Below are 18726 nucleotides of genomic sequence, written 5' to 3'. Positions count from 1 at the left end.
AGGTTTTTTTTTTTTTTTTTAAAGATTTACTTGGGAGAGATGGAGACACACACACACAGATATTCTATCAGCTGGTTCACTTCCCAAATTGCTGTTAATGGCTGGGGTGGAGCCAGGCCAAATCTAGGAGCTAGGAACACCATCCAAGTCTCCCATGTGGGTGGCAGGGGGCCATGTACCTGGGCCATAGCTGCTTTCACAAGCATCTTAGCAAGGCACTGGATCATAAGTAGAACAGCTGAGACTAGCACCAGCATTGCAGGTGGTGGCTTAATGTGCTGAACCATAACTCTGGCCCCTAGATGAATTCTTTCTGCATAGAATTTGATTTTGATTTATAGGTCAAGTTGACCAAAGATTTGTTTTGATACAAATTTTCAGTTTCCCTTTTTTTAATGCATTGCTCATTCTTTAAACAACAATGTACTGTTTTGATGGGCAGGGCATGAGAATGAGGGGTGGAGAGTGATATGAAACACAGGTAGGAGGTGGTAGGAATGACATGATATGGACAGGACAGCTTTTACAAGATTCTGAAAGTGCATGAGACCTGTAGGGGACTCTGTGTGTGTGTGTGTGTGTGTGTGTGTATGTTTTATAGATAGATAGAACGTATTTAAGCTCAGTTTAAAGTGCTAGACTACAATGAGTAGATTTTCCCTAAACTGGTAGGAATTATTCAATATAGCCTAAAAATAATATTGTTTTCTTTTATGTTGGTAAATAGATATAAACAGGAATGGACTTTCAGGATTAAAAATTCAATCATTTCAAACAGATAATAACCTGCAAATGGAAAAATCAATACTTAGGTTTCCAGATTTCTTATTACTGCTAACAAAAGGAAGCAGAGGATGAGACATTCCCTGATTATCTGTTTCAATGAAAGGTCGACGAGGCTATCCAGCAATCAACATTTGTGATTCTAACTCGCCTTTACACATCAGAAGAATTAATGTTCCTGAAATTTTTAAGAATCTACATTTACTTCTGGAAGTAGAGAGACATTAAGAGAATGTGCCAGAAAATTAAAGGAATTGCCAAAAACCTATTTATAAAATTTCTAATCAAGAAGTATAAATAGAAAAGTTGGTCTCTGATTACCATTAACACTCTTAGTGTGACTTTGCATTTGAAAGCAATAATGACCTTGAGTTTTCAGCTTTGTTGTCATTATTTAGTTACAGGTAGATAGAGGTCAGACAGTGATTTTGTAGTATGATAGCCACAGCAGCTAGGAATATGAATATCCAGGCACTCATGTTGAGCATATTAATGAATCATGTTCCTATATGTCATACCATGAGAGGGATACCTCTGTAGCCATTAAAAATCAGTTTTCTCTTGCCATGAATTTTTATTTTTACTCTTCAGTGCCAATTCCTCTTTATGAAGAGTTTTTAATGCATCTTGTAAAATGATACTCTAATGAGAAGTCTTCTTCTGACCTCCTCTCCCAAATTACATTTGCTGCAGTAAATACTATTTATTTTCAGTGTATTCAACTTTGGTTGATGTCCCCAAAAGCATTAGAACCAAAGGACAATTGGGCTAAGCACATTCAGCTGTTTTTCAGGTTAGTTACACAAAATCCATTGAAAAATCTCAGCTTTGCTATCCAAGCAAGCCTGAGGCAACTGGTGCTCATTTGTTTTCTATTGATTTTGTTCTTACTCCTGAATTTGTTTCAATGGGTTGTGCCTTATAAAGTAGAATAATATTCTTAATTCAAGGCATTTGCTGTAAGAGAAGAGCGAGCAGAAGGCATTCCTTTAGAATTACAGGTCAGAAGGCTTCAGTCTGCAAAATGACATTAAGTAGGGCAAGTACGGTTACCTACAAGTCAAACATCTCAATGCACAGTGGCTTTTTTGTTTATAAACTTTAAAATACACCTCAATATACATTATTTTTCTTTGTCTAGGTCATGTACTTGCAAGCAGGAAGACGCAGTGGTTGATAAAAGCACAAAATACAACTAAAGCTGTCTTCTCACCTAAGATAATACATGTGTCGGAAAACGCATTTTCAAGTCTCACCATACTCACCCCTTACCTGCATTAGGTAGTAATAAATTCCTGCCAGGCCATGAGCAGCCCCCACATAATATTCCTGGTACCATTCATACATCAGTGGAGTCTTTCCTGTAAAGTTTCTCTTCCTAGCTAGGTTTTCTCCAGAGGTTAAAACTGTTTCACAGATCTGCAGGGATAAAACCAACCAAAAACAACAAGATAATGAGAATAAAAAGCTTCCTAGTGGAGGTCAAGAACTTTCACTATGAGGTACTGGGGAACACAGTGAGCTAGACACCATCTTCTGGCAAGGGAAGGACATAGCATAATTCTGCATTAGAGAAGTGGGTATGCCTACATTCTCTCTGATAGAGGACAAGGTGGAGGATCCTAAACTCTTCACCAGTCAAAAAAAAACATAAACTCCTTCAGGCCCAAAAGGAGATACAGGCTAAATATTCCTTATCATAAATACTTTGGCCCAGAGTGTTCAAAGACTTTATTGGTAGAGCATCCCTAATTTGAAAAAAATCTGTCGCCACTAAAAACTTGTTTTAGAGTGTTTTTAATTTTGGATTAAGGGCGTTCAATCAGTATCAGCATCTGAGAGATGAGAGCCGGCTCTAATATTGCCCTAATCTATTTATGAAAGGCCCTCCCAATTGAACCGGTAGGCCGCCTTCTTTTTTCTTTAAAGATTTATTTATTTATTCATTTATTGGAAAGGCAGTTAAAGAGAGAGTGACAGAGAGAAATCTTCCATATGCTGGTTCACTCCCCAAATGGCTGCAATGGCCAGGGCTGGAACAGACAAATCCAGGAGTCTGGAACTTCATCTGGGGCTTCCATATGAGTGGCAGGGACTGAAGCACTTGGGCCATCTTCTGCTGGTTTGCCAGGTGTATTGGTGGAGGGGCTGGATTGGAAGGGGAGCAGCTAGGACTCAAACCAGCACTCATATGAGATGCTGTGTCACAGGTGGTGGTTTAACCAACTGCACCCCAACACCAGCCCCTAATTGGCCTTCTAACTCAAAGTCACTCCCTACATTGTTTCCAGAAGCACTCAGTGCAAAGTTGTTGGTACTCTAATCATGCTTGACCTTTGGAGGTCAAGATATACCATTCTTCCACTTTGGATGACAGAATCAGTAGTTACAGTCAGTGGATCCTAAAAGGATTCCTAAAAAGACACAAGTTTGTAGTACCTGCTGAATATGGCTTCGAGGAATCTTCTCCTCTCCAAAGTTCTTATTGACAAAAAGAAGAGCATAGATATACCCCATTCGTCCATAGAGCATTTCACTTGGAGCATGTGGATCAATCTTATTTAGGTGAATTAGCCTAGAAATAAAAATATATCTCTAAAATAACCTGAAGGGGGTCAGGTATGGTATTTGTTTACACATGGTACATTTAAAAAATACACATACATAGACATACTATATCTATCTATCTTTGGGATAGTCAAGGATTCAAATATTAACGCTTAAATTTTTTTCTTCAGTTCACAACTGAACTGAAACACAAAATACAAAGAATGAACAATAGACATGTATAGCTAAAGCCATCTGAAATCTCCGTATTTCTTCATGGAGATAAACCTAAGACTAGGGCTTTCACAGGTAAGGACAGAGATAAGGAGAACTGCTGGCTATGATAGCACTTAGCCTGGAGAAAGGTCACAGGACACTCAAATGACCAGAAATTTTCATAAAATTAAATGCCTGTTGCATCTCAGTTATCTCCTTGCTTCGTTTATTTTTAATGTATCATCAGGGTTACATGGAGTATCTGTACAACAGCTTGATCTACCACAATGCATAATATATGTAAATAGCACAAAGTCTCAGTCTTCCTGAGTCATCCCTCAGCCTTCTAGTTCTTATGTTCATAAGCAACCTTCTTTGTCAATGATTGTATATTTTGAGATTTATTTTATGTACATATAAGCATAAATGTCCCCTTAAATGCTCTGCAGCTTCCTATTTAACAGCACATTTTGACAACCACTCCATATTAGCATACATTGAATAGTCCTATGTTTTAATAACACTCGCATAGTATTTTATCCAATGGACATATTGCAATTTTTAGGTTGTTATGGATATACTCAGTTCAGCTTCCCAGAAAAAGACAGTTCTGATTCTGGTTCCAGGCAAGATGAAGTAAGCACACATCATGCCTCTCTCATTAAAGCTAGTTCCACACCTGGACTGGATATAGGCAGTAAGTATTTGAGGACTTTGAAGAGTCAACAGTAACAAACAGAATGGGGAAGAAACCCAGAATTGGTGGTACCACCAGATCAGTGGTGGGGTTACCATATCTTCTCCTATGACATCCCTTCTCTGGCCTACATTGAGAATAGCCTAAAACTAGAAGTGGGCATCAAGGGCTGACAGAAAGCCCCAGAAGAAGCCCTTTAGTCCTGTCTTAAGGAAGAAAAGGAAAGAAAACTCCTAATATAAAAAGTGGGGGTAAGCCCCAATTCTTTTTTATTTCCTATTTTCTTTTCTCTGTTGTCTTTTGCCCCAGGTCACAAGCTACCTTTTGCTGGCAGCAAAAAATGAAAGCAATGTGTCCCCTCCTAGAGTCAACACTCTGAGGGAGAAAGCCTTCCTCAGCAATCTGAGCTGTTATGGTCCCCCACAGCTTTACTTCTCTCTCAGTTTTCCACATCACCAGGCACAGTCATGGAAATTACATGGGGAAAGGGCGTAACACAGTCTCAATTTTCTTGACAGAGGACCAAAAAGAGAAGCCCCACAGAATCATAAACTAGGCAGAGATCACAGGAAGAGATAATCTTGAGAAAGGAACCATACTTGGTACTTCGAACTCTGAAATGAACCTTTTTTTCTTTCTCAGGGAGGCAACAAATACAACAGGTAGAAAGTAAATCCTTGCTATTTTATATGTTTTTGTCACATGAAATTTTGAGAGTGCCTATCAAAGATCCCTAGGCTAGTATACATATTCAGTGTTATTATATTTGTTATTAAAATATTTTTAAAATTTTGGTGATACTTAACAAAATGATGTTTGTATAGACAGCCAGAGAATTTCTAGAAAAAGAACAGGAATGAAGGGACATTAGCCCTATCAAATTTCAGGAGGTAGCTTATGACACTAAATATACTGTTTAATCTGTTATTAAGCTTCCTCATCTATAAAATGAATAGGCTTTTCCTACTTAAATTTTTTTTCCATTTGTTGTCTCTGTGGAAATTTACTCCTAGTTAAATATAAACAGTGTGATGTGCCTATGCATGAATGTTATCTAACTTTATCAACACACCAGGGAGATGCTTAATTAATATTTAAAGGATCAGAATCCCTACCCCTGGGGTAATCATTTATGTGTGAATACTACTGTGAATACTCTATAATCAGGAATGTACATTCAGAGAAGTTCCAAAGAATTTTATCACAATTTACACCAGAGGATTTGTTAGTAAGTGTAGTAAGAATTATTAGAAAATGGCTTTTCATTGGTAGAATGAGTGGTAACCTTGAGTTGGAGGCTTAGGAGACAGAACAGGCTCTCTGACCCTTTACAGGATAATGGCTAAGAAGGGCTTTCTCTGAGCTACCAGGACAGGGGAGGGGTCTATTTGTTATATGTGTGTATCTTCTTCCTAACAAATGTTTGTACATTAGGCAGATTTGGGCAACTACTCATGCTTTCATTCTAACACACCTGATGGTAAGGGTATAGATGAGGGAGTATACAGTCCCTGTTGTTAACCTCTGTAGGCCAGCAGTCAAACAAAACCCAACAACAACAAAATCATGCAAATAAAACTCTGGAAATTGCTACCACCAGGCAATACAACAACAGGTACAGTGAAGGTGCATCAGCTCTGCAGAGAGGGTACTATACTTGTGAAAGAGGAGAGAATTCTCTTCTCCAACCCCTTCCCCCCACCTCCTAAGCTTGGGAGAGGTGAGAAGACCACTTACATTCTAAATGAAGAGGACAGGTTTCAATAACCAGACCATATTATTTTAGTGATTGAAAGAGACTGGCAGTTATGAAACAAAGACTGAGAAAAAGTTTTCGGTCTTTAAGGGAACTTACTCTCCAGTAGAAAAGAGGCATTTGAAAAAGTCTGGCAAGTGGCAATTATTAAAAAAAAAAATCTTTTATCTCAGCAAATGGAGGCATCACAAATTAAATATGCAAATTCTGGCTCATGTAGTTTTTTTTCTTCCACAAATACAGGCAGTGTATTCACAGTGGAATAATAGCTATCTTTGGAATAAGGTCACCCACCATGGTACACAAGTTTCTTCTCATTTTCTTGTAACATTGTGACCTTTGTTCAACATCATTAGTCTCTGTGCATGGTAGGATTTATAGGCTATTTTGTTTTCCATTTTGACACCATACACACACAGACACCTCTAATTTTTTAAAGAACTTAAAATACATTGATTAAGAAAAATCTGATTTCTGTCTCATGCCAGAACTTGCAGCTCAGTAACACTGAAACTATAAGAAAACAATCTGTTGATTAACAAACTCAGCTGTTACAGTAAACAGAATGATGCCTCAGAGTTCAGATAAAATCTATTATCAAGTTTTTATGTAACTGTATCAAATTACACAGAATTTAGATTGAAAAGGCACTCTCAATTTACAAAGGAGATTGAAAGAAGTATTCAAAAAAGGAAATTACTGTAAAATTTAAAATCAAGCAACACTCCATGGAAATATTACTCAGATCAATTACTGCATTAACTCCAGTGATGTTGCTGAAATGTCTGAACCACTGTCCTAGTAAAAGCTATTCCTTTATTTGCAAATGTTATGACTTACACTACCACTAGGTGGTAGTAATAAAATTAGCGTTCCAATTAATTTACAGCCAAACTTGTTTACATTTGGTGCTAGATAGCAAATACTTTCATATACTTAAAAATAAAGTATTGCTCAGAGCATCTTATTGAAATAATACAGTTTCAGGTAATAAAGAAAGTGTTCTACTTTTTTCTGGATTTGAATTCAAATCACTAAAACGCATCAGTTGGGCTGGAGATCTTTTAACTGTATATTTGCATGCTACATTCTCAAGACAAAGAAAAAATAGCATTTGTAAGTCAAAAGAGTTATTCTGTGTTTTCAGAACTAAAATCCATAAGCACACTGTTGCAGCTCTATGTATTTGTTTGATATGTTGATATTAATAGCAACCAATCTTCAGAAGAGGCCAAAAAGTTGCTGAGATCTCACTGAAGGAAGAATAAAGATATAAAAACATGATAGTTCCGTTCCATTCCTAGCAGTATTTCCCCAGGGTGTTATTGGGTAGAGTTTTTGTTCTTGTATTATTCTGATTCATCACACTACAAAGGAGAGAGGTTTTACATTTCCTCATCAGAAAGCCAAAGTTTATCATCCTAAGTACTGGCCCCAAAGTACTAAGTATGCCAGGTTAGCCACCTAATTGGGTACAAAACAGACATTGTTCTCTACTCTTACTGTGGCACCAGGATCTCTGTGTAGAAGGAAGGATACAAATGGGCATGATCAATCAATCTATTTATTGAACTATCTATTATAGCAGGTAGTAGAAAGAACCAGAACTATGTACTGAACACTCCACCAGCCCTGCCTGCCTTCCTGGACCATTTACAGTCCAAATGTGAACATACACAAACACTCTTTCTACGGAGTCACAGATTCTTCTAAGACAAGGGAAAATGCTGTCTCCACACTGAATAAAATTTGGCGGTTTTACATACCTCAGGAAGCCCTAAGATCCTCGGGCCCTCAAACATAAGAACTTCTACCTTAGGGATACACTGATTTCTTTGGATTTCAAGTTCTTTGTCTAATGTTGAGACTTTACATGATCTCAAAGAACCTGCTGGTCTCTAAAACTTAAAGTTATGATTCTCAAAGAACATATAGGAAAGATAAGCTAGAACATGATGTTGACCGTGGAGCAGAACAGATACTACACAGAGAATTTTATTGTCTATGATATCACAAAATAGCTGTGATTTGAGGATTAGATGGTTTTTAAAAGTAAGACAAATAAGGAGGATTATAAAAAAAAAACTGGTGATATAAAATTAAGTTTAGATTTCCTGAAACTGAAAAGAATTGTAGAATTTTATTTGAAAAGGGAAGAAATGTGAAAAACAAAGCAAGCACTGTAATTTACAAATGAGTCCTTGTTTTGCCACAAACTCCAAGTATCTGAAAAATCAAGGTTGCAGCAAAAAACAACATATTTTAAAATCTTTTACACACATTCTATATTTTTAACCTCAACAAATCTGTTGGATATAAATAAAATATTGTTGAAGTATCATAAAATTGTAAAAAAGACATATTAAACAAATACAACTTTATTACCTAGGTAACAAAAAATACAGGAATGAAAGTTTACTCTTTTTTTCCCTCCCAAAGAAACATTTTATTTAAGGAGTACAAATATTGTAAGTACAACTTTAGGAATATAGTGATTCTTCCCAACATATCGGCCCTCTCACCCCACTTCCACCCTACCTCCTCCTCCCTCTCCCATTCCCAGTCCCATTCTCCATTAACATTCATTTTCAACTAACTTTATACACAGAAGACCAACTCTATACTAAATAAAGATTTCAACAATTTGCATACACATACACACACACACACACACACTGAGAACAAATTTTACAGTTAACTCTTATAATACAACTCATTAAGAATAGAGGTCCTGCATGGGAAGTAAGTACACAGTGACTCCTTTTGTTAATTTAACAACACTCTTATGTATGATGTCAGTGATCACCTGAAGCTCTTGACATGAGCTGCCACGGCTATGGAAGCCTTTTGAATCCACAATCTCCATTAGTATTTAGACAGGGCCATAAGTAAAGTGGAAGTTTTCTCCTCCCTTCAGAGAAAAGTATATGCTCCTTTGATGGCCCCTTCTTTCCACTGCAGTCTCACTCATAGAGATCTTTATATAGGACTTTTTTTTTTTTGCCATAGTGTCTTGACTTACTGAAATGCTCTCATGGGCTTTTCAGCCAGGCCTGAATGCCTTAAGGGCTGATTCTGAGGTCAGAGTGCTATTTAAAGTGATTGTCATTCTATGAGTCTGCTGTGTGGACTGCTTCCCACGTTGAAACATTCTCTCCCTTTTAATTCTATTATTATTGCCAGACACTTGATCTTATTTATATGTTCCCTTTAAAACTTAACCTAGCTATATGATCATTTTAACACTTAAGATGGCATTTTTAGCACCCAGGAAAGCTTACTCTTAACAGGGTTTTAATTTTAGTAAAAAGATGTTGATATATAATTACATTTCCCTTACAGTGTTCCTTAAATTAGATGCCAGGAGGAAAATAGGCTGTCTACTTCAAAAGTCTGGCAATGCTACTCCCTCTAGTTGCAGTGATTCCCCATGTTTAAAAGCCACAGACTAAGCACCCAGCAAATAGGCACATTTAATCTTTTTTACATTGTTAATATACAAACCCTAATCTATTTGACTGCCTAGTTTTCATTGAATACCTACTGGATTCTTCACACTGTAAACTATTACCACATGTTTGCACATTTTAGGGAAAGGTTGGAATTGTATATAAAAGATAGGGACAATAAAAATAGAACTTTATGGTAGTTGTGATTCACCAAATAAGAATATACTGTGGAACTTTAAAGCAGATGTATGCCTAGTGGCTTTCCACTGGCTATGCAAAAAAACAAAAAAGTAGTTCCAAGATTTCAAATTCAGGAAAGTATGGAACATTTCTTATAATGGCTGGTCTTATACAAGTTAAGTGCTATGGAAGGAACATATTTTAACTATTAAACTTTTGGGGAAATCATCTGCCCTTCTGGCCAAACTTAGCAACGGATCTTATCTTAAACATTTCCCAACCCTGGAGTGGAAGGTTTTTTTTTTCCTCTAGACACACTATGTATAGTGTTTTTTTTTTTTAAGTTACACTATATAATTTCTAATCTTGTAAGAAAAGATATTCTAAAATACCTGCAAATTCAGGGAATAATCTAATATAGTGATTTTCAGATCATTATAGGTAAAGCAGAAGATTCTTCTTGGCCTGTCTACCCCCTAATCATATTACAATTTCCAGTGGAAAGAGTTAAGAAAGAATTAATGTAATGGAAAAAACTGGGGGAGGAAGAATTTATGTGTGCATGCGTGTGTGTGTGTGTGTGTGTGTGTGTATGTGTGTGTATGTGTATATATCTGTGTATACACAATAAGAGTGTGGATGATTCCTTCTTTAAGTACTACAGGTACAAAAAAGGTCCAAAAAGTCTGTAAATGAAATATACAATACCAGACAGTATTATAAGATTAACCAAGATCCTCAACAAACTAGACCAATGATGATAATATTATTCCAACAGTAATTTACAAGAAAGAACAGTAGGAATAAAAAACTGTGGCCAACTTACAGATAGTCACTGATGAAAACACTGTTAAAACTGTGGCTCTCTGCATCTACGCTTGCGTGTGCCCAGAGAGCCTTAACAGCCCTGTGTGCAGAGCTGGGGACAGCCAGATTAGTTATTTATTTATTTGAAAGACAGTTATAGACAGAGAAAGGGAGAGACAAAGAGAGAGGTCTTCCATCTGCTTGTTCTCTCCCCCAAAAGGCTGAAATGACTGGAGCTGGGCCAATCTGAAGCCAGGAGCCAGGAGGTTCTTCTGGGTCTCCCAGGGGCCCAAGCATTTGGGCATCTTCCACTGCTTTCCCAGGCCATTAGCAAGAAGCTGGATTGGAAGTGGAGCAGCAGGGATTGGAACTGGCATCCATATGGGATGCTAGCACTGCAAGTAGAGGCTTAACCTACTACACCACAGCACAGGCTCAGCCAGATTTCTTAGAATTCTGAAGTTCTCTAACTAACACAGTAACTGTAACTTTATTACCACAAAAATTTAGTAATTGTTCATAATTTACAATCCTCTAGGGGACTGTCATGATTTACATTCAAAATGAAAATCTAGATTTCCATGTCACTGCCTCTTGAAGAAAGGCAGTTCTGAATCAGTTTGTGATCCTTTCAGAGGGGTTCTCCCAGCTCACCAGTAAGAAACAAACTACATTTCTTTGAATTACTCATCTTGGGAAGCACCTTGGATTAGTAATCACTCATTAGGATTTTTGATATCATTTACATTATTAAACTGATGTTTGATCTGGTCCTAAAGCTCTCTATAATATATCTTGCAATAAAGCAGGAATTACAATAGTTGTTTCTTAACAACAGCATAGGATTACTATAACTGATCAAATGACAGTAATAAGACTTACCTGCTGAGAGCAAAGTAAACTCAGTAGAATGTTATTTTACTAACACACTCAGAATTAACGCATAATGAGGTCTAGATAATCATCTTCACAAAGAAATGTGATTACCGTGTGATGCAATCTTCTGCCTGCTTCTCATTGTTCATCTTGTGATACAGCACAGCAGCCACTGCCAGTGGGCCTGCATCCCCACAGAGAAAGGTGATGGAACGCTTGGACAAGCAGTTCAGACTTTGCTTTACGTAGCCATGTGCCATCTGCAGGTAGGCAGGGTCCCCAAAAACATCATACAGATGTAAGTAAAGCACAGCAATACCTACAAAGCAAAAATAAAGCAATGAAAGATGAGGAGAGGACAGTTGATCTTATTATTTGGGTGTGCTGCCTATTTAGTAGTATTACTGCTTTTGATTTTTGATAATCTGTAGCAAATATGTAAATGACCTCAAAGTTCAGGTGACTTTTGTTCTAGCTTCAGCTCTATTCCAACACAGCTCTAAGAATCAGAAACAGGCAAATCATTTACTTGTCCTCAGTTTCCTCACCATTACAGCACAAATAATAAGGACTCTCAGACTCTGGCTAAAAAAGACACAGTCTATTGTTAATACTTATTGCACTCCAACTGTTGTGTTACTGTATTCTTTTTTTTAATTTTTTAATTTTTTATTTGACAGGTAGAGTTATAGTCAGTGAGAGAGAGACAGAGAGAAAGGTCTTCTTTCCGTTGGTTCATTTCCCTAATGGCTGCTACTGCTGGAGCTACACTGATCCGAAGCCAGGTGCCAGGTACTTCCTCCCGGTCTCCCATGCGAGTGCAGGGACCCAAGCACCTAGGCTATCCTCCACTGCCCTCCCAGGCCACTGCAGAGAGCTGGACTGGAAGAGGAGCAACCGGAACTAGAACCCGGGGTGCCGGAGCCACAGGCGGAGGATTAGCCAAGTGAGCCACGGCGCCGGCCACTGTATTCTTTTTTTTTTTTTTTTTTTAAAGATTTATTTATTTATTTGAAAGGCAGAGTTACAGAGAGGCAGAGGCAGAGAGAGAAAGAGGTCTTCCATCAGCTGGTTCACTGCCCAGATGGCCATAATGGCTGGAGCTGTGCCTATCCAAAGCTAGGAGCCAGGAGCTTCTTTAGAAGCTAACAGTGTGGTTGCAGGGGCCCAAAGTCTTGCGCCATCTTCTCCTGTTTTCCCAGGTCATAACAGAGAGCTGGATCAGAAATGAAACAGCCAGGACTGGAACCGGTGCCCATGAGATGCCGACGCTTCAGGAGGTGGTTTTGTGCACTATGCCACAGTGCCAGCCCATGTTACTGTATTCTTGATGGGTAGTTAAATCAAACCACGATTTTAAATATATAGTCACCTATCATTTAACAAAAAAGAATTTAATTAATAAACTAACTAGAAATGCTTTGTTCTTGTGAGCTAAAGAAATTCAGACTACACAATGAAAAATGCAATTCTCTTTATACAGAGACAATTTTTTTGCATAGAAACATAGTTAGTGTAACCTAATCCCCTACTCTAGTACCTTTCCAGGCAAGGATTGTAAGAAAGGTACTGAACATCTGAGAAAATACATTCAAGTCCTCCTTAATTTTTTTTTTTCTCTGTCAAGAATGCAGCGACTTTGTTAACTATAATGTAAAAGCTGCCAATGACTTTTGCTTGGGGCTTACTCTATTGCTTCTTATCCTACTCTTGAAGTCTGCTGTGTGTAACTGAGGCATTGTCTGTGTATGCTTATTCCAAATGCCTGTCACAGTAGATAGAGCTTTTCCTCTGAAGCCAGCTGGTCTCACAGCACATTCAAAGATGTGGAGTAGGGAGTCTGCCTGCCTGCAGCATTTCCAGAAACGCCTTTTCCCCCTCAAAGTACATTTTCCATCTCATTTACCATTTTTAGAAGACACACAGCCTCTGTTTAAATCTAAATTAATAGAGCCAATCTCTTCACGGATTTCAATGCAGTAAAAATGCAGTCTGCAAAATTACTTTTCACTGTACTGAGGACAATTTTAAATTTAGATAGTTTTCTCATTTTGCATGGGTAATCTCTAAAGCTTTGTGATACAGACAATTCAATTTCACATGTATATTAAGGCCAAATTTTCATTTCCTGCCAAAGTTAATAACCTTGTCTGTTTTTCAAAGTGGCTCAGTGTTAGTAATTCCACCAGTTCACGATCAGATGTATCAATGCTTAAGGTTTGTAGACAAGTATACAAAATCATGTATGTGTGTAAGAAAAAAAAAATCTCCTTTCACAAATGATCAATGTCAAGAGCTTCTTCTAGAATTAGGTCCTTAATAAGCTTCATCTCCATCCACATCACGCATTTGCTGGCAATCTGTTTAAGCTGTTACCCTTTCATTTTGCCCTCCTATTCCCACTGCTGCCTGAACTCCCATAATTAAGTTATGTAAGCACCAAAGCCAGATAATGACATGACTGAGATCTGAGAAAATAAAAAGTGATTAAATACAAGCCCAATGATTGTTTTCCTTTTCAGACCTTTGTCTCTCATTATCAACAATTCCTCCTGGCCTAAACATTTAACAAACAAACCCTATTAAGGTTTGCAATTGTAAGGTTTGATGCATTTCTTATGAAAAAGAGGTAATAATTTCTCAAGTCTCATATAATGTTTCATTTAGATGAAACAATTTGTTTTATCAGCTAAGAATTATCTTTCTAGCCACTGGGACTTCTGGACCTCAGGTTCCATTTCTCTCCTCCCTCTCATTCTGGGACTCAGTGAGTACACAATCTGATAAAGCAACTTCTGCTGGTCAATTTAGTGGCTACCTTCCCTGCCACATGGATGAAAACGACTTTAAGTGATAAGTGCTTCTGCCAATAAGAACAAATTTCCTAGGCATGCTAATTATAAATCAGAACAGGTCAAGAAAATATTCCAAAGACAAAATGTGTAGCTTAAAGATATATCAAGCATCATCAATGTTTTATACATTTGTCCTAATATAATAGAAAAAAAATGGGAAAACTGCCTATAGCCAAATGTCTTGAACTTGATCCTTAAAATCCTTCAACATTATTCACACTTATGGCATCACCTTTGCATAAACACTAAAGACTCAAAGACATTTGGTGAGGTGGGAAATGAAGACACAAGCAGAGAGCCTGCTCTGTGGCATAATGGATAAAGCCGCCACCTGCAGTGCCAGCATCCCATATGGGTGCTGGTTCGTGTACTGGCTGCTCCCTCCCTTCCTTCCTTCTCTCTCTCCTCTTCTCTTCTCTTTTCTCTCTCTCTCTCTCTCTTTTTTCTCTCTCTTTCTCTTTAAGCCAGTAAAAAGATTCTGAGTTTTGAAACATGCCATTTTAAGCACAGGAATAGCATAATTAGATGTGATTTTTAGAAGTTCACTGTAACTTCACAGTAAGGTTCGGAAGGCAGAATGTGCAGCAGTGAGTGAGTATAGGAGTGTTTAGGAGGATGCTGCAGGGGTGGGAGTGGGACACAGGATAGGTGGTTGCAGTAGACATATAGGAAGAATAAACTGGAAGGTTATCTATCTGGAAAGAAAAGTCAACAGAATCTGGTAGGGAACGACTGAAAGGTGTCAAGATTGGCTCTCAATGTTGAACTCCAGCAGTGAGATGGCAAACACCTCTGTCAGAGGCCAGGGTTGAGAGAGAAGATTATAATTGTATCCTTTCATAAACTCATCTCCAAGTGTCATTCTATTATCTAAAACATACTTACTAGAGTAGGGGAAAAAAAAAACACTTCTACTGGCTTCTAGGATAGCAACCACTAAAATGCTCATGCAATTTGACATAGAATATTTCATTATTTAAATATTTTCTTCTTTCTATCACAGAACATGCTTTCAAATATGACAGAAGTCACGTTTAGTCAACTGTATTCTTATGTTTAAATCTGAATATCAGATAAATTTCTTGTCTATCTGTGAAGCAAAAAGCAATGTAATGGAAAGTAATGGAAAGTAATGGAATTACGTGTATTTTTATTCTTAAAATTTTTTGTTGTTGTTAAATGTATTTCAGAGACAGAGAGTGAAAGTAAGAGTGGGAGAGAAACAGTGCTCCCTTGGGCTAGTTTACCTCTCAAATGCCCACAACATGGGCTGGCACTGTGGCACAACAGGTTAAGCCAATGTCTGCAATGCCAGTATCCCATATGGCTGCCATTTAGAGTTTCTGCTGCTCCACTTCCAATCCAGCTCCCTGCTAATGCACCTGGGAAAGCAGCAGAGGATGGCCCAAGTCCTTGGGCCCCTGGGAGACCTGGGAGAAGCTCCTGGTTTCTGGTTGGCCTGGCCCAGCCCCAGCATGTTACAGACATTTGGGGAGTGAACCAGTGAGTGAATGATCTCTTTCTTTCTCTTTCTCTCTCTCTCCTTCCCTCCCTCTTTCTTTCTTTGCCTCTGTGTAACTTTGCCTTTCAAATAAAATAAAATAATAAGGTATCTGAGATCCTATCTCAATTCTGCATCAACTGAAATAGTCAGTGATCCCTAGGTATTTCAGAAGTAGTTGGATCAGAAGATTCTGTAAGTGGGAGTTGCTTTCATTAAACACACACACACACACACACACAAACACAAACACACCAGAAATAAACTATTTATCACTTCTTTTGTGTTGAGAGACCAGGGAAATGCAGACATATATTACTTTGCTCTTACAACTCTTGGTGCCTGTTTGATTTCTCTAGAGCTGTAGTGTTGTTAATACAGAAGCCTCTAACCATGAATGTCCATAGAAACTTTCAGTTAATTAAAAGTAAATACAATTCAAAATTCAATTTCTAAGTCACACCAGCCATATTTCAAATATCTACTAGCCACATGTGGTTACCTCAGTGGACAGCAAAGTAACATTTCCAACACTGCAGAATATTTTTTTTTGACAAATAGTTAGACAGTGAGAGAGACAGAGAGAAAGGTCTTCCTTCCGTTGGTTCACCCCCTAAATGGCCGCTACGGTCCGAGCTACACGGATCAGAAGCGAGGAGCCAGGTGCTTCCTCCTAGACTCCCACACGGGTGTAGGGGCCCAATCTGAAGCCAGGAGCCAGGTGCTTCCTCCTGGTCTCCCATGCAGGTGCAGGGGTCCAAGCACTTGGGCCATCCTCCACTGCCCTCCCGGGCCACAGCAGAGAGCTGGACTGGAAGAGGAGCAACTGGGACTAGAACTTGGTGCCCATATGGGATGTTGGTGCCACAGGCAGAAGATTAACCAAGTGAGCCACAGCATTGGCCCCTGAATATTCTAGGGAAAGTACTGCTCTGAAGACTGGGCTAGATGTCATTCTGTATAAGTTCAAGATATTTAATACTGCCTTGCAGTTCATCCTAGAAATTTTGTGGTTTTAAAAAGTTGATAAGTGATTTTCTTGAATGAATTATAATTTTCTTGAAAGAAATACATGAGATCCAAATAAAATTGAGGGAAGAGGAACCAATCTTGGCTTTCAGTGTAGAAGCTCTGAACCAGATCATTCTATCCTGTTTCCTTCTGTAGCTCTATATATGCAATTTCCTTACTCAGCTTTATCTCCAGTAGTGCTACAAATATAGCCAGCTGTTTGAGAAGTATTAATACTAACCCTTTAAAAAAAAAAAAAAGGCTGGCACCGTGGCTCAATAGGCTAATCCTCCGCCTTGCGGCGCTGGCACACCAGGTTCTAGTCCTGGTCGGGGCACCGGATTCTGTCCTGGTTGCCCCTCTTCCAGGCCAGCTCTCTGCTGTAGCCCGGGAGTGCAGTGGAGGATGGCCCAAGTGCTTGGGCCCTGCACCCACATGGGAGACCAGGAGGAAGCACCTGGCTCTCGGCTTCGGATCAGCATGGTGCGCGGGCTGCAGCAGCCATTGGAGGGTGAACCAACGGTAAAGGAAGACCTTCCTCTCTGTCTCTCTCTCTCTCTCACTGTCCACTCTGTCAAAAAAAAAAAAAATACTAACCCTTTGAATTTCTGAGGGATCATTAGTCCTATTCATCTTGACCAATCAAGACCCTGCTGTACCTCATATATATGGGGATGATTAAAAAAACTTCATAGACATATGAACCCCTCAAAACACTGTCCTGTAATTCTGTAATTTAATTTTCATCTATTCTACAACTAGAATACAGTGATATGAAATCTCTGATACTTGCCACGGTACTTCTGCTCTGCAAAGTATTTCCTTGAAGGTCAGGGGCTTTTAAAATTTTAAAGATTCCCTTCATGTACTATACTAGGAACAAAATCATGTCAGATTTTAACATCTTCTGGAATCACCAGAGGAGCTCAGCTAATACCTAATAATTTTGAGGGATATGAACTTCCTAAAGGCAGTATTCCAATCTAAGTTCAAGTAAATTATACCCTAGTTGAAACTTTAAAAGCTCACCATCAATTATTAACTTTTCTTCCTTTCAGATTTATAAAATATAAGAAGTGAACATTTTCTCTGGTTAGCCTCACAAAATATGATCACCTGCTTTAAATGAAAAAGATGCATTTATTTATTATTCGGAGAGGGAGAGACACCAATCTAGATCTTCTGTCTTCCAGACCGAAGCCAGCCAGGAGCTTCATCCAGGTCTCCTACATGGGTGGCAGGGGCCCAAGCAGGGAGCTGGATGAGAAGTGGAACAGCTAGGACATCAACCAGCACCCATATGGGATGCTGGTATCACAGACGGCAACTTTACCTGCTATGCGACAATGCCAGCCCGATCACCTGCTTGTCAGTATCAGGTTGGCACTTTCTACATTTCTGCTTTGTAAATGTTTCTCAGTTGTGTGTGTGAATATTCAAGCATGTGCACTTCCATTTCTTGAACACAACTACAGCTGTCTTTAGGGCAGAACTCCCATTCCCAGACACTGTCATTACTGTGCAAAGCCCAGTGCACAAAGCCTGCTTGTAAACACCATGCACTGACTAGAACATCTGCTCAGTCGTCAGCTTAAAGCTGGGCATTGTGAGCTGCTGGCTTTTCAGATACTTCAGTGATTTTAATACAGGTCTTCTGGGGAAGGAAACTAGTCATGATCTGGAGCTTTAGCTGAGTAACACTGACACAAAGCAGTGGAAAAGAAAAAGAGGGCAAACAAGCACGGTGACATGTCTTTTCCTCTTCTATTTCCAGAGCTGACTGTCCTTTAGAAAAAAAAGATTTAAGAAAATGAAATGAGAATGCAATGTCCTTTCCTCCGCCTCCCCTCAGGGCCCTGCAGTCTTCTGCTTCATAATCGTCAGAATAGGAAGCTCTCTAGTTTTTTATTCAGATTGCTGTAACAGGTGATAAATTTTCCAATACTGTAATTGTTAAAAGCTCAGGAATCACTGTCTGGGATTTAAGCCTGGATTTGCCACTTATTAGCTGTGTGATGTTAACCTATGTACTAAACCTCTCTGTGCCC

The 18726-nt window shown here is 38.7% G+C and overlaps 2 protein-coding genes across 6 annotated transcripts in view; one reads left to right on the top strand and one right to left on the bottom strand.

Moving 5' to 3' along the window:
* The window catches only part of LANCL1 (LanC like glutathione S-transferase 1), a 40702-nt gene that overhangs the window by 7703 nt on the left and 14273 nt on the right, over positions 1-18726 (bottom strand). For both annotated transcript variants that reach the window (XM_002712454.6, XM_017343077.3), the window contains exons 4-6: positions 11423-11630; positions 3223-3358; positions 2056-2202 (exon numbers count right to left, since the gene is read on the bottom strand). In XM_002712454.6, the coding sequence (XP_002712500.1) occupies positions 2056-2202; positions 3223-3358; positions 11423-11630 (491 nt within the window). The remainder of the gene's footprint in view (positions 1-2055; positions 2203-3222; positions 3359-11422; positions 11631-18726) is intronic.
* Positions 1-18726, top strand: part of LOC149127296 (uncharacterized) — a 264015-nt gene that overhangs the window by 235950 nt on the left and 9339 nt on the right. For 2 of the 4 annotated variants that reach the window (XR_016231916.1, XR_016231915.1), the window contains one exon: positions 17872-18057. The exons of the other annotated variants lie outside the window; for them this stretch is intronic. The gene's annotated coding sequence lies outside the window, so the exon portion shown is untranslated. The remainder of the gene's footprint in view (positions 1-17871; positions 18058-18726) is intronic. 4 annotated transcript variants of the gene reach the window in all.

The sequence above is a fragment of the Oryctolagus cuniculus genome, chromosome 3 (genome assembly GCF_051225735.1).
Source record: "Oryctolagus cuniculus isolate XC-2025 breed Fujian yellow rabbit chromosome 3, ASM5122573v1, whole genome shotgun sequence".
Classification (NCBI taxonomy): Eukaryota; Metazoa; Chordata; class Mammalia; order Lagomorpha; family Leporidae; genus Oryctolagus; species Oryctolagus cuniculus.
This window is presented reverse-complemented; position numbering and strand designations above follow the sequence as displayed.